At 35.8% G+C, this 27,096-nt stretch overlaps 7 protein-coding genes across 8 annotated transcripts; 3 read left to right on the forward strand and 4 right to left on the reverse strand.

Annotated features, from left to right (window-relative positions):
• The first annotated feature begins 1,316 nt into the window (after nucleotides 1-1,316).
• On the forward strand, nucleotides 1,317-4,286 carry LOC105956695 (ribosome biogenesis regulatory protein (RRS1) family protein). Its single transcript, XM_012980575.2, has 8 exons — nucleotides 1,317-1,555; nucleotides 1,691-1,841; nucleotides 2,261-2,312; nucleotides 2,439-2,567; nucleotides 2,920-3,037; nucleotides 3,415-3,598; nucleotides 3,704-3,817; nucleotides 3,917-4,286. The coding sequence occupies exons 1-8, from the start codon at nucleotides 1,470-1,472 to the stop codon at nucleotides 4,085-4,087; spliced, it is 1,005 nt and encodes a 334-aa protein (XP_012836029.1). The 5' UTR covers nucleotides 1,317-1,469; the 3' UTR covers nucleotides 4,088-4,286.
• Nucleotides 4,287-4,368: 82 nt separating this feature from the next.
• Nucleotides 4,369-6,315, reverse strand: LOC105956694 (UDP-glycosyltransferase 86A1). Its single transcript, XM_012980574.2, has 2 exons — nucleotides 5,616-6,315; nucleotides 4,369-5,450 (listed from the first exon to the last, which is right to left on the reverse strand). Exons 1-2 carry the CDS (start codon nucleotides 6,151-6,153, stop codon nucleotides 4,516-4,518), a joined length of 1,473 nt encoding a protein of 490 aa, XP_012836028.2. The 5' UTR covers nucleotides 6,154-6,315; the 3' UTR covers nucleotides 4,369-4,515.
• Nucleotides 6,316-7,786: 1,471 nt separating this feature from the next.
• Nucleotides 7,787-13,528, reverse strand: TKI1 (TSL-kinase interacting protein 1). Of its 2 annotated transcripts, none has more exons than XM_012980576.2 (15): nucleotides 13,313-13,528; nucleotides 12,410-12,622; nucleotides 12,187-12,312; nucleotides 12,009-12,091; nucleotides 11,855-11,902; nucleotides 11,657-11,766; nucleotides 11,261-11,345; nucleotides 10,910-11,177; nucleotides 10,144-10,281; nucleotides 9,909-10,051; nucleotides 9,572-9,810; nucleotides 9,206-9,485; nucleotides 8,625-8,984; nucleotides 8,410-8,538; nucleotides 7,787-8,313 (listed from the first exon to the last, which is right to left on the reverse strand). In XM_012980576.2, the coding sequence occupies exons 2-15, from the start codon at nucleotides 12,528-12,530 to the stop codon at nucleotides 8,077-8,079; spliced, it is 2,367 nt and encodes a 788-aa protein (XP_012836030.1). In that variant the 5' UTR covers nucleotides 12,531-12,622; nucleotides 13,313-13,528; the 3' UTR covers nucleotides 7,787-8,076. The 2 variants fall into 2 exon arrangements, with proteins under 2 accessions (XP_012836030.1, XP_088682366.1); XM_088826240.1 differs by having other exon boundaries at nucleotides 13,157-13,455.
• Nucleotides 13,529-14,905: 1,377 nt separating this feature from the next.
• On the forward strand, nucleotides 14,906-16,606 carry LOC105956697 (membrane magnesium transporter-like protein). Its single transcript, XM_012980578.2, has 4 exons — nucleotides 14,906-15,067; nucleotides 15,165-15,217; nucleotides 15,315-15,415; nucleotides 16,243-16,606. Exons 1-4 carry the CDS (start codon nucleotides 14,995-14,997, stop codon nucleotides 16,331-16,333), a joined length of 318 nt encoding a protein of 105 aa, XP_012836032.1. The 5' UTR covers nucleotides 14,906-14,994; the 3' UTR covers nucleotides 16,334-16,606.
• A 1,640-nt stretch (nucleotides 16,607-18,246) lies between these two features.
• Nucleotides 18,247-19,975, reverse strand: TAF8 (TBP-associated factor 8). The gene has a single exon (XM_012980579.2). The coding sequence runs from the start codon at nucleotides 19,574-19,576 to the stop codon at nucleotides 18,473-18,475; it is 1,104 nt and encodes a 367-aa protein (XP_012836033.2). The 5' UTR covers nucleotides 19,577-19,975; the 3' UTR covers nucleotides 18,247-18,472.
• A 110-nt stretch (nucleotides 19,976-20,085) lies between these two features.
• Nucleotides 20,086-21,429, forward strand: LOC105956700 (thylakoid lumen 15.0 kDa protein). Its single transcript, XM_012980580.2, has 6 exons — nucleotides 20,086-20,392; nucleotides 20,466-20,569; nucleotides 20,768-20,858; nucleotides 20,950-21,018; nucleotides 21,114-21,223; nucleotides 21,298-21,429. Exons 1-6 carry the CDS (start codon nucleotides 20,185-20,187, stop codon nucleotides 21,388-21,390), a joined length of 675 nt encoding a protein of 224 aa, XP_012836034.2. The 5' UTR covers nucleotides 20,086-20,184; the 3' UTR covers nucleotides 21,391-21,429.
• Nucleotides 21,430-23,332: 1,903 nt separating this feature from the next.
• On the reverse strand, nucleotides 23,333-24,202 carry LOC105956552 (acylphosphatase family). Its single transcript, XM_012980402.2, has 2 exons — nucleotides 23,773-24,202; nucleotides 23,333-23,675 (listed from the first exon to the last, which is right to left on the reverse strand). The coding sequence occupies exons 1-2, from the start codon at nucleotides 24,034-24,036 to the stop codon at nucleotides 23,409-23,411; spliced, it is 531 nt and encodes a 176-aa protein (XP_012835856.2). The 5' UTR covers nucleotides 24,037-24,202; the 3' UTR covers nucleotides 23,333-23,408.
• Nucleotides 24,203-27,096: the final 2,894 nt, after the last annotated feature.

Genomic DNA, 27,096 nt, shown 5'->3' on the forward strand with positions numbered 1-27,096 from the left:
TCTCTAAATTAATTAATTAATTAATTGATTAATACTACTATAAATAATTAATTAGATTTGATATAGTTTGTGGGATTGGGAATGTAACGTGATAGTACACATATTTCAGCATGTCTGTTTTAGTATTGGTCTACTTTTGGAGGGTGTGGTAAATAAGAAATGAGTTGATGGAGTTGGCCGGAATATACTATAGTTAATGGATGTGAAAGGAATTTTTTTATTTATTTGTAAGATGAAAAGGTATATAAATAAAAAAGTAACACGTGCAATTCTGACAACAATGAGAGCAAAATTCTTTGTTGGTGTCTCATCCATCTCCAATTTCAAAGAGGTTGGTCGGACCGACGAGATGTTTAAGAGTTTATACGTTCTTCCAACGTGTTTTTTGTTTTAATAAATGAGATATTGAAGAGTAAATAAGATAATTTTTAGAAACATATCGAGAGCTTATTATCCTGAAATTTTTAAAAGATAATTCTAAAAATAAGACGTACGTTACGTTTCAACTCATAAAATAATTTATTAAACGTAAAAGTCTATGAATTGTATAAAATAAATTTAGTCAAACGGGCCTATTTTACTACTTGTTTGTAATGAGATGAATATGGGCTTCAACCCTTTACTAGGCTTAATGAAGTAAATTGGCCCAAACGAGCTAGACAACATGAAATATTAGACAACATGAAATATGACTTCTACCTGCAAGGCACATCATACCATAACAGTATAACTAGGACCGACAATATAGCCGGGCCTGTATGAAGTTCGGCTCAATTTTATTTGATTTGAGTCGAACAAAATATTAATGGAGCTAATTTTGAGACATTTTATCAACCTGAATAAAAATAGGGTCCATCTGCAAATAAGTGAATATACAAGGACTTGTTGACAAATCAAAAATAATTTAGCTAAATTTCAAAATCCGACAAAACAATTATCGGACTCATGTTTGAGAAACTCACGATCAAGTTCAATCCCTATTGGCTGTTTTCCTTCTTTTGGGCACTCACAGCATATTAGAAAGTTCCAAGATTTGACTCTGATTTGATTTCATCTCAATCCTACCACCAAATTATAATTATAATAATAATAATAATATTAATACCAATTCAATGCACAACTAATATTATTGGTTTTTCTTTTTTTCAATTTAAAATTTAAAATATTATTATTATTATTATTATTAAACGTCTTATATTGCAAGATGGGCCGGGCTCTATTTGTTTTGGGTCCAGCAGATTGGGCTTGTTGAGAAATTACAATTTTATTTTATAAAATTAAAAAACAATAATTTGAGGCCCAAAATGAATAAATTTAGGGATTAGAGGTTTGCCTTGATCGTCACATAGCAGAGGGGGGGAAGTGTTTCAGTTTCCCAAACTCAAAACCTAATTTGCTTCTGCAAAATAGAGGTGAATTTGATAACTCAACGATAAAACCACCGCCTCCTCCGCCTCTAACTATCAAAAATGGCGGAATCAGAGTACGAGATAGATCTCGGCAACCTTCTGGCATTCGACCGTCATCATCAATTCCTTTCTCCTTCTTCTTCCAGGTTTCCTTTTTCCCCTCTCTCTCTCTCTCTCTCTCTCTCTCTCTCTCTCTCTCTCATCTTCAAATGTTGAGTTGTTGTTTTTGATAGTGGTTATTAGGTTTTCTGTTTAGTGTTAACAATTGCTTGTTTCAACAGGGAGGAAGTCGCGAAGAAAGCCATTGAGCAGGGCACTAAATTAGTTCAAACAATTGCGGATGCCCTTTTCGCTTTGCCTTCGAGAGAAGACCGCGATGGCCCTATTGTCGAGCTCCCGGCACCTACCACCAAATTGCCTAGAGAAAAGCCGGTATGCTCTATAATTTTAACAGAGATTGTGTGTGTGTGTGTGTGTGTGTGTGTGTGTACTCTTTTTGGGAAGAGGTTTGAGTTGGTATTGGTGAAAATGTAACCCTTGATGGTGGTTGCTTAGTGAGTCTTGTAATCATACTGTAAAAATATAGTCTTGCTACTCTATTCCATTAAAGTTGCTTGTCGGATGAACATTTCTCGATACACACATGGTTTATCGTTAATGTTCTGATCTTTCTTATTTGTAGTTTCTTTCCAAAGATAAAAATGGCCAACTACTGCTTTTTTTCATTTGAGAGATTATGCTAAAAGTAGCAGATTCATTGTGGCTAGTTGATCTTTACCTGTTGCATGCTATCGCGGTTTTTATGTAATACTAATAGAACATCCCAAATTTATTTCTTATTTGGTTTTCAGATTCCAAGGCCTACACCTCCAACAACGTGGGAGAAATTTGCTCAAAAGAAAGGTTTGTTTGGGCCCTTTTAAAAAAATATTTTTTCTTTTTTTCAGTTCCGATGAATGTAGTGCCGCTTGCTTGACTTGGTGCACATTTTAATGGGTGTAATGTGTTTTGGTTGGAAACATCATGCAGGCATACAACACAAAAACAAAGAGAAGTTGGTATTTGATGATGTAACTGAGTCTTGGAAGCGCCGCTATGGTTATGATCGTGTTAATGATGACAACGACCTACCAATCATCGAGGCCAAGGCCACTGACGGTATATTATTTTCTGTCTCCTTGCCTTTCCTATTTCCAATCAAACAAATCTCTGAAGAATACGTTTTCCTTATCGATTTTCAGTCTTGTTCAGTTGACTACCATATTGAAATGGGATATAAAATCATATCAAGAGCTTTATGACTTAGAGAATGATAAAGATGTAACATGATGATTAGAATCTCAGACCTGATTTAAGAATTAATCCTGATATTTATTAACAAATACGGCTTTTAAGATTATTCGAAAAGATAAATGCATCTCCTCTGTAATTCTGATAATAATATCATTATCTATTGCCCTTGTTACACTTTTTTCATGATTTGACGATACTCATTGTTTTACTTCTCCAGAAGTAGGAAAAGATCCGTTTGCTGAGAGACGTAAAGAGAAGAAAGGCAAAGTTGATAAACAGGAGAAAAATCGGTTACATAACTTGAAACAAGCGAATAAAGTTGGTGCCCTGCCAAGGTTTTTTTCTCTTCTTCTATCAAATATAAGATACGTCAACCTAGTACATATGCAGGAGTAATTCCATAATTATTTAATTTTATGTTTGGATTGGAAAAGAAATATGTCATTTACTTGCTCTAATATGAGGATTCTCCAACATGGTATCAAAACATAGGTTGTGTTGTTGACAACTGTCGATCAATATTGAATTTGAATAACAGAACCTGTTCTGTGATTTCGGTGTTCTTTTTAGAATGCCACTTATTTACTGAATGTATCGCAGACGTGTGGAGTGTTTTATGATTATGAAACAAGCCCTATGTTTATCTCGAGTGTCAGTACATCTGTTCCTTTGCAACACTAAATCGGAGTTTGTTTATGCTTTATTTATGCAGCCACATTCAACTCGCTGCAACATCTTTACCTATAACAGGAACCCAATCGATGCCTAAGAAAATTAGCAAAGATGAATTACAACACGTCGCCGGAATGGCATCAACTGCAACAGCGAGCGGTGGGAAATTCGATAAGAAATTGCCTGGAGAAAAGGCTCCAAAGCATGAAAAGAAGTATCGAAAGGTTTGTGCTTTTCTCACCCTTTGAAACACTAAAAAATCTTAAATGTTTTCACTGACCAATACTAATAATTGGTGATGATATAATTTTCGAATTATCGGCATGCAGTTCTTACCGGCTGTGGAAGGATCAGGCATGGGTGCCTTGGAAAAACAGCAAAATGAAAATGTTTTGAACAAGTTGATGTCCAAACACTCTCATGAGATACTCAATGTCCAAAAGGTGCAGTTTTTTTTTTATCTTAATAATATACGTTTTATTTCTTACTCAAATCTTCCAGCTTCATTTAAATATATTTTGGGTCTGCGTCGGAAAATGTAGGCTGTAGACATGTACAATGTGAAGAGCGATAAGAAAAGAAAAGGTGGTGGCGGCGGTGGACAGCAAAAGAAACAATGGGGACAGTCTTCGAGCTCGAGCAAGTTGAAGCCAAACGCGAAACCTTTCAAGAAAACATCCCATAAATCCCCATATAAAGGAAAATCAAAATGATCACCTTCTTTTGCCATGTTATAGGATCAAGAAATCTATCTATGTCAGCCACTAGTCATTTCAGTAGAAATTGAAGTATTGCACTTAAGAACTTCGATTATCCGTCTTTTCGCTGTGTTTCTTTTTTTGTTTAATTTGGAAAATTTTGTTTCGAATGGTATGATTTGTAAGCGTTTATACGAATTTCTCGTCTTTTTTAGCTTTTTGTGCGAGGTTTTTAAGATAATTATTTGTTGGGGAAATATCAAAATTCAAAATTAACTCTAAAAACAATTTAAATGTGACAAATCAAATTTTATTGCATGACATAATAGATTATATAATATAAGCATCAAGTACAAACGGAATACATACAAACCATGCAGGAAAATAAATAAATACGACAACAGAAAGATCACTGTCTTATAATTATGACTTTATGTCTCAACTCAATTATCTTCCACAAACTCCTTTTTCGTACCAATTTTACCCTTCAAATCTTCCACAAAGCAAGTGAAATTTCTTACCGAAGATCCATCATTTGCCATTGCATCAACTAACATGGTTTTCACCTTCTCAACTTGCTCTCTAATCTCCTCCGATTTCTTCGCATCCATCAAATAATTAATTTTCTCGAGAACCCCTTCTCGAGTCACTATTAATTTCTCGTCGCATAAATTAATCCCGACCTTCAAATCATCCACCACTAATTTACGGTTGGTAAATTGATCCGTCAACAAAGGGTAACAAATCAACGGCACCCCACACCACACACTCTCCAATATCGAATTCCACCCGCAGTGCGTCATAAACCCACCCACACTCGGGTGAGAAATCACATCAACTTGACAGCACCAAGTAACAATCAACCCACGGCCCGCGACCCGCTCCGCGAACCCGACGGGTAGGATATCCGTCTCGTCCGAGCTCACAATATCGGGCCGGAGCACCCATATAAAATGGACCCCACTAAGCAAAAGCCCATTAGCAATCTCCTCAAGAACATGCTTACTAGTGTGTGCGTAGCTGCCAAACGACACGTACAAAACCGAGCCACGTGGCTTGTATCTGAGCCATTGGTTGCAATCTGACTCGGACCACAGGCTTGTGGATATGCAGCTCTTGGCGAAGCCCGGTGGGAAAATCGGGCCGATCGAATAGAAAGGCTGTTCTCGGTTTAGGGCTGAGATTGTTTCTTCTTCGAGTTCTTGAATTGTGTTGCATATTATAAAGTCGGATTTTTTCACGTCCACAAATGCTTTGTAGATGATACCGTGCACCGTCGTCGTCGATGCATCTTCGTTTGCTTGAAGATAGGACATTAAATCAGTTGGCATTATCGATTTTACTCCCGGTATGTAGTCTATAGCATCCCTTCGATTTTCTGTTAGACGTAGCAAAATAATTCAAGTGTATATATATATATATATATATATATATATATATATATATATATATATATATATATATATTCAATCAAAAAAAGCTAAATTTGCAAATTAACTGCATGCAAACTTAAAATTACGATTTTGCCCCTAGAAAAACTTACCCTTGGAAGCAAAATGGCCATTTTTTCTGAGGAGTTCCAAGTGATAATACAAAGTGAAAACAAGTGCTGGTTCGGTAAAGAAAGATATGTTAACAAGATTGTACTTTTCAGCAATAAACGAAGGCCAAACGTAAAATGTGTCGACAATCAAAGCATTGATCGTGGGGTCCGCTTCCACCAGTTTGCCGACTAGTTCATCGACATGGGCCGGGAAAACATGCAGGATCCCTTCAAAGAACTGGTCGTGGTTCATTGACCGGTCAAACCCTAGCGGAAAACCGTCGCTCACGGTGGCGTACTGTATCTCGAGGCCGGATTTACGGGCTTGGGCGAAAATATCATCTTGGCCAAGGGCAGGACCGTCTTTTGCTTTGGTGATCTGGTGGTGGATTGATTCCGTGTTGATGAAGGTGATTTTGAAGCCGTTTGACGCAAGTTTTACGGCTAGGTTTACGAACGGGATTACATGGCCTTGCAGAGGATATGGGAATAGAATTGCATGAGGCTTATGAACTTTTTTTGTAATAATTTCCTTCATTATTTTTCTTGTAATAAATTAATAATGAATAGTTTTTTCTTGTATTGTACTATATATAATTGAAGTGTTTTGAGTTCTGCAGATAGCTACTGGCCTAACAAATTTGACCATATATATATAGAGGCAAAAATGTGATTCATTTAGTTTTTTGGAATTATGCATGGGCCATGCGTAATAAAGAACATTAATATTTATATTTATTTATATATATGTTAGTAGTATTTTTGAACGTTTCAGATTAAAGCACAGGTTATCCTATCCTGAAAAAAATATTCAGAGTGTGTATAAATTAAGAGAAATTAACAGATTTGCATGTGGGGGGCAATTAAGGGAAAAACGTGCACCCTGGAAATTTAGTTGTACCTAAGATATATAGTGTACATTCAACTTCAACCAATCAATCAGACAATCACTGCTTATCTAACTAATTTGGAGCTACACAACAAAAGTGTGTGGTCCTGTGGTGGATCAGCCCAATATTCTTGAAGCCCACTGGTCTCTTAAGTCCGGGAATCTTCAAGCCCAATATCGGAAATGCCGAGGGTCCTTGCCACGTGCCCAAAGGGATCAAAGGTGTGGGTTCGCCGAATAACCTACAAAACAAATCAAGACACTAAGTGACTCGCCGGGGTGGCCCCGGCGATTACACTCCGACGCTCAAGTCAGGTATTGGAAGAGATACTTTGCAAAGGCTAAAATATCACCCAAATTAGAGATACTTCAACAAATGAATCATACCTTGTCTTTATAGTAGGACTTGACTATTAGTTTCTTGTAAACTTTCAATGTGGTATAAGTGTAGAAGTGTGAAACTTCTTGTAGAGATTCAATGTGGGAGAAAATTATAGAAGTGGAGCTCTAATTGGACTTTTCCCTTAATTGGGCCTTTAATGGACCAATTGCGTTTAAGATCCAATTATACACATCAGTAAATATGTTTTTACCACCAAATTCATATATGATGATATTTTCCACCTTCTAGAACTGATCATTAACTATGGAGGCACATGATGATATTAACCACTGTAAAATGAATTCTTCGGGGAAAAAAAATTCAAATTGAATTCAATACGGTGGTACGGTCAGAGAGAGAGAGAATCAGAAATTAAGGTTGTGAGAGAGAGAGAGAGAGAGTGTCAGAGGTTAAGTATCTCAGATCGGTTCAGATCAAACAGTGAGAATCTAAGATCTAGAGTCTTCTAAAGATTTGACCGAACTGGTGAGCTTCGTATGTGGGCCGGCCGACTTGGGGGAAATTGGGCTGGATATGGAATAATCTATTTGGCCCAAAAAAAAACCCTAACATTTACTGATCTATGTTAAAATAGAGGCCAACGAAGCTGATGTGAAAAGTTGTACAATTGAGATGTTGATTGAATTGTTAGATGACGACAGATTGCATAGTTATTCGAATAATTGACATTCGACGTATGCTGTATGCCACTACTAAAAACCCAAAATGACCAGTCTTATTCACCCTCCAATAACCTGGGGGGGGGGGGGGGGGGGGGGGGGGGGCAGCACAGCAGCATATGCGAATTCCGAATCACACAAAAATTGTAAAATATCGAATGACGAATGCGATGGTGCATATTCGTTCCAGAATAATATCACGTCCAACTTATTTATTGTATTTCGAATCGAAATGTTTTTATAGCTTCTTCGCATGTTCAAAGAAAATATACATCAATACATAATATGCGCTAGAAGCCGATTTCAAATCTGTACGATAACTTCCCAATTCCGAAACTTTGTACAGTACAAAATTATTTAAAAAAAAAAAAAAAAAAAAAAAAAAAAAAACCGGTAATAATAACATAAGAGGATTATGCATGCATGCCACATGAAAGTTCTGCAAATTTTGTGGTTCTTGTGACTGGTACATAACCCTAACTATATATCCAAGCCCTGTCATTTTTAAACTTAACTCCCGATTTTGAAATCGGATATCGAGATGGAAGCAGTTTGGGGTGGGGCCTCAGCTGTTAATGGAGGTTCGTTCTTGTCCAAGCCAAAGAACGAACAGCTCTGAAATGCATCCAAACTGTTTGCTATCAAACGATTCAAACCACCAAGGCTATTATCGTTAAGAATCAGATCGCTGCTATTGTATCTACACGATGATGGTATATCCAAATCTAAAGCTCCTAAAGAGTTAGGCTGTACCCAAAACAAAAAAAAATCAAGAATTAGATAAATAAACACCAAATCATCAAACGAGATCAATAAAAAAATGCACGCTTATGAAAAGCTTACCCAGTAAATATCAGTGAGCCCACCAAAATCCTTTGTGGGATTCTCTAATAGATGATCGGATCTACAGTCATCCACAATGTCTTCACAATTAAGATCGCTATATGCAAATTTATCCACATCAAGCAACTCCTGCAAGAAAAAAATAAGAACAGCTTTATGAAGAACTCTTAGTATTAGTTCAAATGGATCAAACGGAACGATGTTCCGAATCGAACCTCAACTTCCTTGTCAGAAGATGGACTCGAATTCATGCATGCATTCTTGTCTTCACCACAGAAAGCACCGTTTTTCTGGAAAGCAAAGGCATCGCAGGTTACTTCAGCATCCCATATGGAGGGTGCATGAGAAGCAAGAATCTGCTGTGAGTCGGCTTTGTTATGTTTGTATATGTGAGCGGCAATTGCAGCATCGAAAGAGTCGCAAGTAAACGGCATCTGCTGAAGACAGTTCGAACTAAGAGGGAGAGAAAAGTCTGTGCAGTTGGCATCCGCGTTGTTGTGCGAATCAGAGAGAAGATCTCCCATACTTACATTGGTGAGGGTATCGGCCCACTCCCCAGCTGAAAATGCCATATCCTTTTTCAAGGAAAACAAATTTCAGAATCATGGCAGGTATAAATACGTAAATTAATAATTTGGTCATAATTTTGTCCTACTGCGAGCGAGTAAATCACAATAATTATTCAAACAGTGGTTACAGATTTTTTTATTTTTTTTTTATCAATTTAAAGTGCATATAAATTGTAATATATGATTCCAAGTTAATAGCAATAAAGCGAAGAAGATTGAAGCCGAACCGTATTTTCAGGTGCTAAATCTTCACTAGCTTCTCCAATTGACGACAAAACTGCAGTGCTATCACGATATCTTGAATTATTGATGTTAGAAACAGAAACACCAGACTGAACAGATGAAGAATTCAGAGTGATAATTTGTTCTGCAGAGACAGCTTGGTGATTGTTACGGGGCCCGCTTGGGTTCTCAATGTTAATGTTCGAATTCTTCTCTTTGATATTGGTACACGACAAAGGTTGAGCAGTCGCAGATTCAAGCTCAGATTTTGAAAACCAGCCGTATCTTGAAATAAGAAAGAAAAATATGTTACATTATGTCCACTCTGCTAACACAATTCTTTGGACAGAAAGGGAATACGAGAGCAGAACCTGAGGCGGAAAATCGGAGGGCTTCCGATTAGGTAATACACATCTGCTGCACAAAGTGTGGAGTCCTTAGTCCACTTCTGATACTCTAATAGGTTTTCCCTCTGTGCCCAGTAAGGGAAAAGCATCAAATCTTCACATAATAATTTTGAGTTACCCCATTTCCGATTGAGATGTTCTAAAACAGATGATATCTTCTTTCGTGTGCTCAAAGTTAGTTCCAAATGGGGATTACGATGATCCTGCAAAATTAACAGAAGCACATACTTTCTTACTTTTACAGTCAAAAGTAGACTTTTACTTCGAAACTTCAGTATTTTGACTTCATTTTGAAGCTTACCATTTCCAAGGCTTTTTGAGTACATTCATCGATCGGAAACAACTGGAGTTTGAGTTTTGTGGAGTTGTGAATATTATTATCGTTGAACATGTTTTGAGAAGGAACTTGTAAAGACGGTGCACCAAGTTCAGAACCATCATGACCTGAAATATGAGAGAAACAAGATTGCCAACTTAAAATTAATTCCCAACTGAGTTAAACATTAAATTCAGGATAAAAATATGTCGAAATTTACCTGATTGTGGCTCCTGAGATTTTTCCATCTCTTTATCAGTTTCCGCTCGTTCTAAATGTTCAGCAGCATCAGCAACCAATGAAACGCCAGCAATGGCAGCTTTCTCCCATTTTTTACATGCAGCTGCTGATGCGAGGCCTGTATAATAGATTTGACGTTAGAGCAGAGACTAATATCTTTGTAATCAAAATGAAAGGGTTAACAAAGAAGACGAACTTTGAAGCCTTAGACTAGTGTACGCTGATGTTTTCAGAATACCAAAAGCAAAAATATATACGGAAACAAACAATATACAGAGACAGGACTAAGCTTGTTATACAAAGAACTGACAACTGAAAATGCAAAATGCCCAATTTCTATAGATTTCTCTACCATCTATACAAAACATGAGCGCACATATACTATCGATTAGTCTGCAAAAGAAGAACCATATCTTCCTTAGCTGCACCTATGGTAGGAGTTTGTTACTTTTATTTTAGTTAACAACTAATACGATGTAGATGAGACTAGAGAACCCAAACGAGAACTAACAATAACCTTCCAATTAATCACCTCAAGTACTATCATTAAACCCTATAAACACGCCAAAGGGAACAGTAGCACTCGGGAATCAAGAATACTATTTTTATAGATATTAAATTAAGGAAATAATCTTACTACTCATAACATAGGAAATAGGCATTTAACTGCTAATCTGCTACCAAGAAACATCATTAAACATAGAACCTATTCTCGTAACTGTGTCCATGATATATTCAAAGTCTACCTGTTTTTCGCTTATGTTTCGTTGTCTTGACAGAAGCTGTGTCTACTTTGCAGTTTGTACGGCTAATTCCTGTATTGACATGGCGCTTGAACAAAGCTCCTTTCCCAGTTCCTACTTTTTCAACAAGAACCATTTTCACTGCACGGTTGTCATGGCCTGGCGCTCTGACCTGATTTGAGGCAGGGATGTCAGCAACAGGCGAATTCATTCCTCCAGTAGAAAGTCGTCTTTTAATATTCTTTTTCCGGTCTTTCAAGAGTTGGTTCTCCTTCATGATAAAGAAACAGTCAGTCCAATCACAACTTCCATTATTTCTTCATCAAGGTACAAATCCACTATTTTTAAACTAACCAGAGCCTCTACAAATATCTTGAATCTTCGAGGTTTTAAATGAAGCTTGGATGCTTTACAGCTGTATTTTTCCAATAATGACCACCTGCAACGAATATACAGCAGTTGGGAGACTATCAATTAGAGGAAAACAATCTTTGATACAACAAAAAGATGATCATAACTAGACCTATAGATAAAAACCACATTGAATCGAACAGCATATTTGCCCTACACTGTGACTAAAAGAAACAAACCAAAAATCTGCATGCATCCATCGGTTATGTCATACATGAGGCCAATGTAAAAAAAAACACGAAACTGGAACATAAAATATTTTGTAAATATTACCTAATTGCCACCTAATCAGGATGAATATTTTCTAGATACATTACACAAATCAATAGATTAACTTACCATCGAAGCATTGCACCATTGGTATCTTTTGAGTTTTTTGCATCAAGACAAAGTTCTGGGCCTAGCAACTTGTTCATTCGCCTTACAAGCCGATAGTAATAATACCTAACCTGTATGCCAAAGATCAAAATGACAAGAAGAGTTAGAATATCAAGGGGAAAAAATGAAGAAATCAATATGCAGTTTCATGAAAACCACCTGATCCTTGTTTTTGCTCTGGACTCGCGATGTAATTTTCTCGAAATTCTGCCCAAAAAGAAAAAAAAAAACAATTGTCAGAATATATTTGGAGGAAAAGGACATTTCTTTCCGAATAAATCTGTAAAATTAAAGAAAGTAACAGGAAATTTGCCTTGCCATATTGCCGTAAAGCGGCAAAAAAGCTCTCTTCCTCCTGACGAGTCCAAGCAGCCCATTGCCTTGTTTGTTTTTTCACTGCATAATGATAGAGGGGAAAAAAACAATTACCATAGACATTCACCAGTTATTGTACATCTAATAAAGATTAAAAAAATTAAACAAATAAATACCAGGCCTCTTTGGATCAGTATTTTCTTGCGGGGATGATGGCACACTAGAATCCCCATCCTTGTTTCCGAGATTATCAGGAGCAAGGCAAGGCTCAGAATCATTCCATTGCCTTGTTTGTTTTTTCGCTGCATAGTTAATGAAAAAAAAAAAATCAGCATAGATGTTCACCAGTTATTGTACATCTAATAAAGATTAAAAACAAAATCAAAAATCGAAAAATACCAGGCCTCTTTGGATCAACATGTTCTTGTGGAGACGAGGGCACACTAGAATCCCCATCCTTGTTTCCGAGATTATCAGGAGCAAGGCAAGGCTCACAGTCTAACGGAACCTGCATTACCATTTGTACGTCTTTTCATCACACAAATGCTTCACCTTTGTCCATTCCCAGAGTATCACCTCCGATATGACAATTCGAATAAGTCAAAACAAGTCCTGGTAGAACAAAGGAATAGAATGTAAAATTCTAAGGTTTAGAATATATGGACAAACGAACATGTTCAATCTACATAGACATTGAAAAAATAGTCCCCTCAATAGTATCAGTCAACCGAATCAAAAGCGAAATCAACACTCAGAGGTCTCAAAAGTACAGTCTTTCGAGTTCATACATCATAAATTACAGCTCTACCAATGTCAATCAGAACTAAGTAATCAATTTCTGGAACCCTAGCTCACATATACATAACCCCAATTTGAATTTCATAAAATCACACATTAGAATTGAAGTACCTAGAGCACATCCAATCAAGAACAGAACAAAAAATCCAACAAACGAAAGAAACCAACTAAATCAGGATGCACAACGAGAATATGGGCTCTCCACATTATCCCCAAAATAAATAAATAAATTCAATCACGGTAAACAAATTTTCAGGAGCAGAGTTCCAATTTCCAATACAATAAAAATCGAAAGCAATTAGAGCTCTATTTCAAGTCAGCGTAAGTTTCACAACAAACCCTACTCACCAATTGCAAGAGAAATAATAGAATCAACAAAAAAACCCTAAGATCTATTGCCCGAAAAAATTAAAAATTGAGAAACAAAATTCCATGCCGCCTCCAATGTGTATTCGTGTAATTGGAGGAGAGAGAAACATAAACGAATTTTGATAAATTGCTTACCAGTAACCAAAATCAACCAAAATCAAAGATTGGGGGAAGATTTGAGAGCAAAAAAAAGCAGAAGGGTAAATAAATAAAATAAAAAAATGCAAAAAGAAAATAGGAAATCAGAGTTGCAGAGATGAATAGCTTCAACTGCAGTTAAAGTTTAAAAAATATTGTAAAGGGGCATAATTGATAATAATAATAATAATAAATAAATTGAGGAAAAAAAGAGAGGAAAAAAAGAATAAAAGAGGGATAAACATTAAACACCACCTGTTTGATGGATTTTTATCCCCTTTACCTTTTTTCTTTTTTAATTAATTAATGGTTAATACTTATACTCTTTAATAAATAATAATAACCCTTATAGAATAAGTCATATCATACTATATATATATATATATATATATATATATATATTATGCAATATTATTTACTTGAAATTGTTCAAGCACTCAATCTAAAGCCAGAGATCAATCATCAATTAATTAAACAAATTTTTTTGCGAATTTGCAGAAAAATGTTGTCAATAATCAATATAATACAAATGCTTGAAGGTTATTACACAATATTCCAACCTTTTCACTCTAAATTCTAAAAAAAACTTTTTTCGAACAATAAAAAAAAAATCATGGCAATCCCTCAAATTAATTTTACATCATGGCCATATATATATATATATATATATATATATATTAAAAGGAAAATAATGTATATGTAATCAAATAATTGACTAGACATTTCCCACCTTAGTGTCTAAACACATCTTTTGCTCAAACATTGCAAGTAAATCTCAACAAATTGGCCTTTTTTTTTCATCCAATCTTTGATGATTTTAAGATATAAAAATAATTAAAATAATAATAATTATAATAAATAAATAAACAGTTGTTTACCTTTTTCATGTTAGTGTTTGTTTGAAGTTTTGAACACCTTGAGTCCCCCATTCTTTAGATCTTAATTCAACCTCCATAAAATCTTTTATGGAATAAATTGATTTTCATTGGAGATTGAATTACTTCACAACAACAAACATTCATGTCGAAGCGAATTATCGAAAGAGTTGAAAAACATTTCATATGTAAATCGAAAAACAGCAGCTCGCAAGCCGTCATTGAAAATCGTTGCGAATTGAGAAACTGATGTAGAAATTTAGGTTTTAAAAAAGAATCACTCGCTTGTAAGTTACACGTTTTTTTTCTTAATCTTATTATTCATACATCGTATAGCGATTTATCTCATAAAACAATGCCAGTTAAGCTTACAATATCAACTATTTATGACCATTAAATTCTTGGTTCGTCACCAAAAAAACACAATAATTTATACAATTATATACTTGTAAAAGTATTAAATATATTTTTAATCCATCATAAGACAACTAATTATCTTTTCAATGTCAAATGTGCTAATTGTATTTCTAGAATTAGTACATCCTTATTTTTTTAATTTTTTATTTTTCTATGTCAACAAATCCTAACCACACGATTTAATTCATTTTTTTAACAAAAGTTAGCCCATAATTAATAAAATAAGCCCAATAAGATACGGGTTCGGGCTAATTATCTAAAAAGCCCAGCCCATAGCCCATATTTATAAAGCCCACAAAACAGAGACCCGTTTGGGTTCAATTCAACCAACAATCAATCGCCAGATTTACCGGCCGGCGATTTACTTTTCTCTTCTCAGCAATAAAGATGGGTTTGGGATTCGCCGTCGGTGTTCTCGGAGTTCTGATTCTCTCACACGCGGCCTACTCCACTATCCAGTGTACCCTCACCTCATCGATTGCCTGTTCAAATCTCGTCGTCAGTTTCTAAAATTTGTAAAATTGACACAATTGTTTGACATATATTTTTTTTCGCAGATAGGACTTTGCTCAAGATCACGGATGATCAATTCACCGGACCCCCAATCAACGTAAATTTCTTCAATAACACCATTGGTTATGTGTGTATATTTGTGCGTAGGTGTGCTTTTTAGGGTTAATTTGTGTGCGATTTCGAGTATTTTGCAGGTAGTTGTGGAGTTGATTGCAGGAATGGTTTTTTGCATGTGGGCTGCTTTAACTGTGCCCGGAAAATTTCTGTCGATACTCCCCCATTCAGATGAGAACAGGTTTTCAATTCTTCTTTTTAGGTTAATTTGTTTGAAGTGATAAAATAGGAAATTTGTGAATATTGGAGCTTGGTTTATATAAGTGCATTTGAAGATGTATAGACTAGCACGTAGTGCACCTGAAACACGAAAAATCGAAAAAATTGAATCTTGATAAATAATGAGGATGTTCGCCTTTTGATTCAATTAGTTTTATTGTGGAGATAGATGCATAGTGATATCGGCATATCTTTGGAGAGGCTAGACACACATTATCCGAAAAGACATATCTGATGTATTTCGTAAACTATATAGGGCACCATCTATTTTCATTCGGTGCGTTTGGATTGGAGGGATTTCAAATCCATAATAACAAAATCGTTGGCTCGTCTGGACTGAGTCATTTGACAAGGAATTTCAAATACGTAGCTCAAATTTTTAATTGGGGTTTTTGAGCAATTGTAGTGGATTCCAAATCCGTAACCATTTGGAGTCATTTGAAGTTCTTCCACTCATTCCAAATCCTTGAACCCAAACGCACCCTTAGAGTATGAAACAATGCATGTAAGGGAGGTAATGAATGTAAACGTAGCTTTAGAGTAATGGCATCATGTACATTTTAAGTAAAATAATGCAAAACTAGCCCTAGAGTTTCTTTCTATGCGCACATTCTATTTTTGCATTTCTTTGAAGCTAATTATGGTTGATTTATGAGCTTCTGCTTTAATGAACTTATTGAACGACAGTTTCTTTGTTATCTTCGATCCAGCTTTTGACCTTGTGTTTTCTACTGGAGTTGAATGAGCTTCAAGCTACTAACATGCTTCTTTTTTGTCTGTACAAAGCAGGGTGGTGAGCTTACCTGCAAATCTAGATTTCATGATCTTTAATCATCGTGGAAAAGCATTTCCTTTGGAAACAGATCTGAAGCTTAAATGATTGCAGCACCGTTTCAGTTGACTAGTCAGATGCCGGATGAAAAGAAACCGTGACTAGTTGTGCCATGCCTATTCAACTTAGTTAGCTACAATGACAAACTCAGTTGTTTTTACTTCCTTGCATATTTGTGTTTACCGGCTTGTGATATTCGTTCGTGTATAACTACTTTTCGTTAATTTTTTTAGTCTTTATTGACAATTAGAGTGCATACACTCTCCCTTATAAAAGAAAAACTGTACACGAAAGAGGAAATACTATGCGTTTTGTTTTTTTTCCGAGCAATTTATTAAGTTGATGAAGCATATCTATGGAGATCATGGAAGAGTTAAAATGTTGATTCGAAAATCTTGCTCCAGAGCCTCAGAATGCGAATGCGAGAAATATCTTAAATTTTTTGGATAAATTTGAGTATAATAATATTTTATATATTTCTACAATAGATATATATATATATATATATATATATATATATATATATATATATATATATATATATATATATATATATAATCTTTTTGTGAGGTTATAACTCAGTTAATTGGCCAGGTTGGCAAATTGCAACTCCTTCAACCAAATGCATGCATCCTTTTGATCAGTTTCTGTGCACACAATAATAATAATACTAATAATAATCACAATAATTATTAATATTATTATAATGAAGTGAATATACAAACTTTATTCATTCAACTGTAAAAACTGCTACTGTAGTTTGGGTGATATTAAGCAATAAAAGGTAGGAGCAAGGAGTTTCCGGTCATAAGCAACTTACTCTTCACCACCACCACCAACAAAGCCTTTCTAGCTACTTGTAACCTCTTGCTTCTCTTTATATATATATATATATATATATATATATATATATATATAGAGAGAGAGAGAGAGAGAGAGAGAGAGAGAGAGAGAGAGAGCAAGTTGGATGAAGCTAAAGGGACTTCAATGGTGAAACAAGCACGACAGTGTGTCACTAATGCATGAATCTGTCCCTCTCTCTCTCTCTCTCTCTCTCTCTCTCTCTCTCTCTCTCTCTCTCTCTCTCTCTCTCTCTCTCTCTCTCAGAGAGTAAAGAACAAAAAATTTAATGGCTTCCAAGTTCTACTCACCCTCATCTATATATAACTATCACAGTTTCTTATTAAATCAAGAAAGAGTTTCAAAACCGACCAACTTCTAGTCCATTAGGGCAAGCAAAAATGCGGCAACAAAGCATCAACATTGGAAAAACTTTGTTGCCAAAATGTCAAATAAATAGCTCCCTTCTCAGAGTTCAGTGCTACTTACATCACAAAGTGCCCAACTATTTGATTTACCTCATAAATTGTGCAAGAAGATGCGGGTTGACTAGTTACGCCACCCAGAGTGGCTATTTCTCTGTCATTACCACTGGCGGCAGCGGCAAGCCAAAGAAGTTCTTGGTAGAACTAACCTTTCTTTCAAATCCACCTTTCGTCAGGTTACTCGAAGCAGCCGAGAGAGAGTTTGGATTTCAGCAGAAAGGTGTCTTGGCTATACCTTGCGAAGCAAGTGAGCTGCAACAAATATTATCACAAGTATGAAGGAAAATTCAACGCAACAAATTGCTATCTGTATATACATTCTTGTATTGCCCCCACAAGTTGCAAATTATCAGGGCACTGAAAATTTAGTACCCTTAATTTAATCAGCTCAATGATCTGATATTATTGTAATGGTATACTCGATGCATAACAATCAATCTATTAGTCGCAAGTACAACAATATCAAATACAGCTAAAGAAAAATGATTCTACTGCAAATCAACGAAGAATAACTAAATGAAGCTCCCATATCAAATTGCATAGCATCTGAATAAATCCGTGGCACACTGGCCCTATCGTTGAATCTAAAATCATCACCAATCTGGTAAACTGCATTTGCTAAACAACATTAACAAGTTTACACAAAAACTTCAATTTCATTCATTAAAAAATCAATGGGGATGACGAAAAAAAAAAAAGACCTGAAACATCTCGAAAAAAATGCCTTAAAACTGGGTCCGTACCTAAATGGATTAGCATCACATTCACAACACTACAGTATGGTTTTAGCAATTGACTAAACCTAATCAACATCTATTTCCTGAAAATCAGTCATTCATATGTCACTCAAGGTATTACAAATTTACATCTGAGGAAGCTCGTGCTGGTTTTCCAAAGATTGCCGTAGTATAAACTCCACTCTCCTCTTCTTGTCGTCTTTCTCATCCTCCCGCCCAAACCATGCTGCTGTTTTACCATAGGCCTTGTTCCGAATCCTCAAATCCAACGGTTCACCAAATACCTTTTTACCCCGCCTGAAATCCAAAAATACAGAATCCCTTTTCTCCGGAAGAATCTTTTCCCCATCACTTCCAGAATCGAGCCCATCCTTCATAGCTTCAATGGCTGGAGCAAACGTCTCCAACAAAGATACATGCTTTTCAGTGTGTTTCTTACCAGAAAGCCTTGCTGGCAGATTAACCTGGGACACGACTCTCTCACCAGCTTGTAAGGGATTAGCCAGAAACGGGTTCTCCATTTCCAACTCGTTTCCATTCTCATATGGTTCAGCAGAAGTTGTAGCCACTGATGAACCATTACACACTAGCCTTTGCTGCAAACTTAATAAAGACCTTTCTGCCTTCCTATTCTGCCTCGCTAGCTCAATCTTATCCGCACGAGCATCAGAAACCCTCTCATTCCAAACGGGTGTTCTTATATACGTGTGAGGATCTGGAAATGCAGGCAACCATGGTGGTATGTGCTTAGAGACCGGTGTCTCGCCCATTTGCGAGAAACTAGGTATCATCCTATGTTCCCTAATCACGGGAAATCGAGGCACTGGTTGAGCAAATGGTATCTCATCAGCCGTCTCAACGTACTCCTTAATCTCTCTTATAGCACCCGAACTCACTATACAGTCGGTATGAATCTTCGAAGCACCTGAAAACCCTTGTGGCATGCCCAAGTCTTCTAACCCTTGAACAATGTCAAACACATTGCACTCAGTCCTACCAGCTACATTTGCATAATATTTTGAGGTTTTACCCACATCGCAGAGGTACCTAATCGCAATGTCAGCGAGCGAATCAAGAGCCGACTCGTTGAATCCCTCGAACCCAACGCTCTCGCATAATTGAGACACTGCAATTCTCGAAATTGATCGGCCGTAATTATTAGCACCGGAGCGAATAAATGGTTTATTGTGTTCATCTCTCTTACCTTCAGCTTCACCTCCATCGCTCATGTTCAGATTCAAGAATCATTTAGGGCTTCTACGCTTCACAAATCCTAATAACATTCAAATTACGAATTCCGAAAACCGCCACCATAAAAATCACAAAATCAATGAATCATTTAAAACACCACTGTATGATTCCAGAAAAAAAAAACCCTAGAAAACCAGCTGAAATTGAAATGGATGGAGATAAAACCCTAGAGAGAGAGAGAAAAAAAATCACCACCCTAGGGTTTCCACTGTGAAGAAAACAATTTTGGGGGGAAACGAAATTGGGGGTTTATGGATTTAACGGTAGAATGATAAACCCTAAGCGACTGAAATGGAAATATGGATCGGAAAAGAGTGAAATCAAATGGAGAGAGAGAAAAGTCAAAAGCTAAGAGCTGAAACTGGTATATTTATAGCCGGATCGAGATTCCGAGGACCGTTTTGTAAATTATTATAAATAACTAACCCGAGTTTACAAATATAATAGCGAAAATTACTAACAAGTCCTAATGAAAAACTCTTATCACCAACAGGTCCCCAAACTTATATTTATATCTAAAAAGTCCCAAAATCAAAATGAAAAAATTGGGATGATCCTATCCAAAATACAGTAGAACCAAATCCAAATGGCTTTTCCTCTGCAACTGCACTCATCGTCTCTACCAATCCGGCACGAAACTCGTCTGTGTTTCTTACCAAATCCGATAAAAGCATCGTTGTCGGAAAACACACCGCAATTCCGGAAGCTGTTGCCTCAACTGGTTACTTCTGTTCCGGCCAAGTCTCTCAATTTCTTCCTCTCCGGCACCATCGCTCTTGCTTTCTCCTTCACCGGTCAGTTTTATTCTCGTGGTTGTTCTGAGATTAATTAATTAATCAATTAATTGTGGGTAATAATAAAGTGTAGGAGTGGGATTTGCCGAGGGATTAGTTGGTGTGAATAAGCCAGAATTGCTACCCAAACAGTTCACTACTGTAATTGATGTTGCCGGATTCCTCTCCGATGGCCAGGTTTTGTTCATCCGCAATTTTGTCGAAAATCGAAGCATAATCGAACTGTTTCGTTTATTCTAAAAGCAAATTAGTTTACTCACTATTGCTGATATTTTGCAGAGTTTGTTATGATTGATAACACCATCGAATTTTACGTGTAAATATTTATGCAAGTTCGTAATGTCACCGTATAATGTTTGAAACTGGATCGAACAGGAAAGAAGAATTGCTCAGGAAATCGATGCCCTGGAAAAAGATACCGGATATAAGTTGAGACTTCTGGCCCAGAATTATCCCGATACACCTGGTATAAACCGCCTTTGCTAATAAATATCTATCGAGCTATCCGTTTTTCTTTTGACAGTAATAAGAATGTAATAAGATTCAATCTGATGTAGGCTTAGCAATCAAAGATTTCTGGAAAGTCGATGATAACACGATTGTATTTGTTGCTGATCCCACATTCGGTACTATTCGACCTGCAACGAAATATTCCATCTCTTCTTCAACTTGCTAGATTTTTGTTTTTTTTAACTTGTATGTATATATCGCGTATAATAAGGAAATATATTGAACTTCAACGTTGGGGCGTCGGTGGATCTGGACATACCACGTAGCTTTTGGAGCCGATTAGCTGGGAAATATGGAAACATATTTTACTGGAAAGAAAAGGTTAATAAACTTGTCGATTAAATACTTGTTTAATTCTACGGCAATTATACTCATAAGATTATTCTACCGAGCAGGGAGAAGATGCATCTGTAGAAGCTGCTGTGATGGCCATATCGACTTGCTTAAGAGAACCGGTCGGTGCAAATAATTGCTCAGAGGTAAAATGAAATTCTCCGTACTGAATAATTCGGTTCTTTCATCTGTTGTAAGAAAAGAAAAATAAAAGGAGATTGTACTATGGTATATTATAGAGGCGTGATATCGATTATCGAGGCTTGTATTCGAAGTGCAAAACTACTTTAGGTCACTTGACTGTTGCCCAACTATATGACTTTAGTTTGCACTCGATGCGTAATTGAAACATAAAACCGAGTAGTTTCAAATAACATAGGACGATGTAGTAACAATACATCCAGCTGACTCAGAAGCAGAACTTTACGAAGAATTACAAGAACATAACCACAGCAGCAATTACCAATACAAATAGGTAAATTGTAGGTAGGTATAAATCAAATAGCTATAGCTAAGGGGGATGCTAGATTTAAGAATAAAGATGCGGTACCTTACCTTAATAGCAAACATACACGGGCATGCAGAAAACAAGATTTGTCATTTTTTGCTTTCGAGAACAGATTTAAGGTCACTGTATCTGCATGGAATTGCAAGAATACCCGTTTGTTTAAAACCGAATTCTTGCTCGGCTTGATCCAACAGCTTGAGAAAACCCGGGTGAGCTAGATAACTCAGTTCCACAATAGACCTCCTCGACTCACCGTTTTCAGCTGTATGCACCACGAAATGCCCCTTCTTCACATCTTCCGGAAGATTACTATCCGGAACTGAATTCTCATCATCATCAAAATCAAGATCCATTGCAGGGTTATAAGAATAGTATGTAATAAACGAAGAGAGGACTTTTCGGAGCATGTTGTTGACGAGTTTAAGGATAACTAAACCTCCACTCATCCTTAAAGTTCCAAACATCGAGCGTACGAAAAAAAGGACGGAACTTTATAAACCGGATTTGGGAGGGAACAAAAGATTCGGTCTTGACAGAATGTACAGTGTGATATATATCACTTTCAGCTCCCTTTTCAAAGTTTACGAGTAGTAAAGGACTGAAACCAAACGTAAATAGGACTTGACGGTGTGAGATAGCTATAAGAAGTAAGAGAGGAAGGATAAGGTATGAACATGTCTGAAAACAAATGGTAAGTTAGAGAGGGTTCTCATGCAGCATGTGCAATATGTGTGGGGGACCATAATTTATGTTTTAATGTTTCCATCCTGTCTACTGTTTGGTGCAGTGGAGAGATATTCTATTATGGTTAGTGATACTAAATGTTGTAACATGATTGTGTTCTTCGCTTTTAGGGTGAAAGTCGAAAACTGTAGCTACTGGGGGAATAGGGTAATTCTAGGTAGGTATCGAATAATTCAGACACCGTCATTAGGTTGGTTCATGAAATAACATTGAAGAAAAATACAGAGCCGAACGCAAGAACCATAAACTGATTAGATCGATATCGTTGTATAAATACACGGGCAAAAATCTATTCTTCGTTTACACACACCCAAATGGATGTGTGTGCTTTCGTATTTCGATGAAATGCTATCTAGGCAGTATGTTTTTTGTGTTTAGAACAATGAAAGGTATTATACTCGTTCTTTAGGCCGAGAGAAGGCGTAGCTCGACACCTTTTCCAAAGTTTCCGTTCCATTAGTCGTATTATTTCATCATGCTTTTTTTTTGCTTTCTTAAAATTACAAGTCGAAAATCCAATTAAACCAAATCATCTTTTAGCTGAAACAGATTCTTCCCGGGCTTCAATCAAGATTAGAAAAAAATACCGGTGAATTTCACCGGGTAGGATTCCTCGTGTATAGATAACTCCCTATTTTACACACCCGCGTGTACGCGAGCGTAATTACATTAGTTTTGCGGTGCAAAAAACTACCCGGTATATATATTTACAAGAGGTCTGTGTAATAACTACATCTTAATTTACAAGTACTTCACAAGTACTCTCCATGTGTACCCTTTGATATTAGGACAGAGTACTTATCAGATGACAGGCTGGAAAAACCAAGAAAAAACTCAAACCTTGGCAAAATGAAAATCTACCATTCATATTCAATTATTGATCATCCTCATACAGAACACACGAAAAGATTGAATTTTTATTCAAAGAGTTGGCTTACGCTCGAACGAGGTGCCAGGATCGTCTGTGGAGGGGAACACCAGAAAACAGGTGACCATAGCGTGAGGCGGGCCCCGCGTGCAACGCTGCTCCATCTCTTCAACCTTTTCGGGCTTGCCCGAAAACAGAGCCTCCACAGAGCCGTCTCTGCGGTTTCGAACCCAACCGTTTAACCCTAATTCGATTGCATTTTCGATTGTCCAGTTTCTGTAGAACACTCCCTGCACCCTCCCCTTCACCATCACCCTCACCTGCAATGCAATCGGAAAGCAAAATTAAATTATCTAGTTATGAGGGAAAATTAATAATAAAAAAAAAAAAAAAAAGTGGATGAAAGGGGTTTCAGACAGTTTTAGCGGCGGGGGGATTGTGGTCGGAGTTCAAGGAGGACATAGGAGAGCAAAGAGGGAGTAAACGGCGTCGGAGCAGAGGAGGAAGAGGAGTAGCAGGGAGATGAAAACAACGGCGAATCGGAAGAGAATGAGAAGGAAGAGGAAGACGATGAGGAAGTAGAAGAAGATTAAGCTGGGGGAATTGTCTACAGACATTGTTTACTGGCTGCGGCCATAGAAGTAGCTCGAGGGAATTCTGTTGGGTTGAAATGGCCGCCATTTTTGTTTAATTGACCATTCTGATTTTTGGATTTGGGGGAATATTGGGAGAAGAAAGAGGAAGCTTCTGGACCGTTCATTGGGCGAAATCCACGAATCTTCGGCCGGCCCAAAAGGAGGTTCTTTGGAGATGGAGATGGCAATACAATACAGAAGCTTCCAAAATTAATTTAAAAGATAAAATAATTTCTGTGTAATATATTATAATCTTGAATTCTAATGGGCTAATAAGGCCCATATTTTGATCATGGGCCTTATGAAAATATGGAATTGTTTAAAGCCCAATTAATTCTCACTATCGATAGTCGGATGGATCAATAATCGACTCATGAACCGACTCAATAAATGCTTGAACTCGAAATATTTATCGGTCAGACCCGACAAACATCGAACAAAGTTTGATTATTTAGTTAATCTACCCAAACAAACAATGCATATATAGATAGTACTATTTTTCAAAAAAAAATTTATAAATAAATTGCTAATGAGCATTGACTCGATCTATTGACCTATTCCACAACATAGTGCCAAGTGTATACTGCGTGGAGTGGGGCCAATAAAATGAATTTAGTATTTTTTATTATTTTAAAAAGTTGTTTTCACTCAATAGAAACTGTTTTTCACGTATTGAACTAGTTAACCTCAAAATATTTCCGACCTCAACAATTATTATTTCGGAGAATTCATAATATTGTCTTTATAAGACACCAAAAGTCATATATTTGGACCAAATTGTGCAAGCACTAAAATTGCGTCTTTTTCACTCTCATGCAGAGTGACATGCAACTTTTTTTTTTTTTTTTGTATTGCTTCAATTAATAATTGATTCATATAAATTGCAAGTTGGCCTTCTCAAATTGCAATGTGTAAAATTGATTGAGACTTAACACTAACTGATATTATAGACGCATTCAAAAAATAACGTCATCATGCATGTTTGTTTGTTTTTTAGTGGATACATATAATCTTTTTTTACTCGCTAACAGTCTAATCATATTGAGAGGATGAGAGAGAAACTTTTGAAACTGCTGTGGAGATTATTTTTGAAAAATTAAACAAGCACGAAGTTATTTTCGGGAATGAATAAAAATGGATGAAATGGAAACGAAAACAAACATTCTGCAACGGTATAATTTGCACATATTTATTTAATGAACACATGTTATTAATTCAATAAAAGGTATACTATGCAAAGATGAAATAGAACTTGAAGTCCTAACTATTTTGTCCCATTTGTAAGTTTATTTTTTAGGTGCAAATTAAAAGAGTAATGGATTGAATTGTTGCTTGTAAGAAAAACAATTTGCTTATAGAGTTTGAGTTCTAAAAACATTAGAATTCTAATTCTAAAATAACACTTGTATATTTTTGGCGTTGTGTTGAAATATGCTGCAAATTACAGTTTTGTCCCTTTGTATATAATTATAGAAACCAACCCTAAATATTAATTAGGCCAGACGATAAACACAATGAGAAAAGGATAAATATATCAGTTGAATCCGATTCTGATTACTTGTTTTTATTTGAACTTTTATTTTCCACCCTACTTAATATTAATATATTATATTAGCCATTAGTGGATAATAAACACTAAAAGCCAAAAAAATAAAATAAAATGAAACATTATCTGGACCAAATAAAAGTGCATGGTGACGAGTGTAAGAAATTCAAGACCTAATTATATATGTAACGACATTGGAATATTTTTTTATTTTGTTTGTATTAAGACAAAAACAAAGAATTCCACCACACCATGATTTTGATTTTTTTGTACGATCACAATATTAAAAATAAAATGCATCAATCACACTGCAGCGAAAAAAAAAATGATATCAATTGCTATAAATTATTGGCAAAATAATGACATATTTATTGAGCTAAATTATTTGAAATTTTCATCCAAAATTAAATTTAGTCGAGGCGTACAGTAGTAGAACCTAACTTGAGCACCATGCATGCAGTGATAATATATTAATTAAATTAGGGCTAATGAAAATAATTAATATGTGAATAATGGTATGCATCCACCTTCTGCCATATATAGACAATATTAAAAAAAAAAAAAAAAAAAAAAAAAGTGGCCTTTCACCTTTAATTTGCACAATTATTTGTTCATGCCTCTGACTCAGCTCTGACTATGACATACATACAATACATATATATATATATATACCCATATATATATATATATATATATATATATATATATATATATATATATATATATATATATATATATACACCATATATGTGCATGCATCATCTACTGTACATGACAGAAGAAATAAATCTAGGGTTTGATCATGTGTCATTCATCAGCTATTAAACGTTCTTAAAGGTCATTATTAAGTAATTGTTTTCTAGATCATTAATTAAGAGAAGACAACAGTAATTAATTAAGTAATTAATATAAATTATAGTTGAAGATTTCAGTTTATTTGTGAAGACGCTTAACGCATTACTATTAATCCAGACTGTCTGTGTATGACAAAATCTCACAAAGCAATTAAGAAGATACTGGAAGTTTCTATATTATGAATTGAAAACTACATTAATCCAGACTGTATATATGTTTACCAAATCCTAATTCGTCTAACATTAATCGCACGCACGATTTTATAATGGGAAATTTACAGTGTTCATCCCTCAAGTTTGTAGTGATTTCACATTTGGTCCTCTATGTTCACAAAAAAACACATTTGGTCCCTCATGTTTCAGTAATTTGACACTTTTGGTCATTTCCGTCAATTTACCATTAGTCCGTCTTTTACTATAGTGATGGGTACACGTTTGATTCCATTAGTTTTAATGGAAAATTGACGGAAATGACTAAAAGTGTTGAATTTTTGAAACACGAGGGACCAAATGTGTTTTTTATGAATATGGGGACCAAAAGTGAAATCGGTGCAAATATAATGGATGAAAACTGTATTTTTCTCATTTTATAATTAATTAACCCTGTTTATTATTAGTTAAAACTAGCTATAGCCAATTGTTTAGTCAATTTGTACTAATTGGTTCCGTATTACGATTAAATAAATTACATCAATAAGACACAATC

This window comes from Erythranthe guttata, chromosome 12 (genome assembly GCF_056151865.1).
Source record: "Erythranthe guttata isolate IM_541 chromosome 12, IM_541, whole genome shotgun sequence".
Taxonomy (NCBI): Eukaryota; Viridiplantae; Streptophyta; class Magnoliopsida; order Lamiales; family Phrymaceae; genus Erythranthe; species Erythranthe guttata.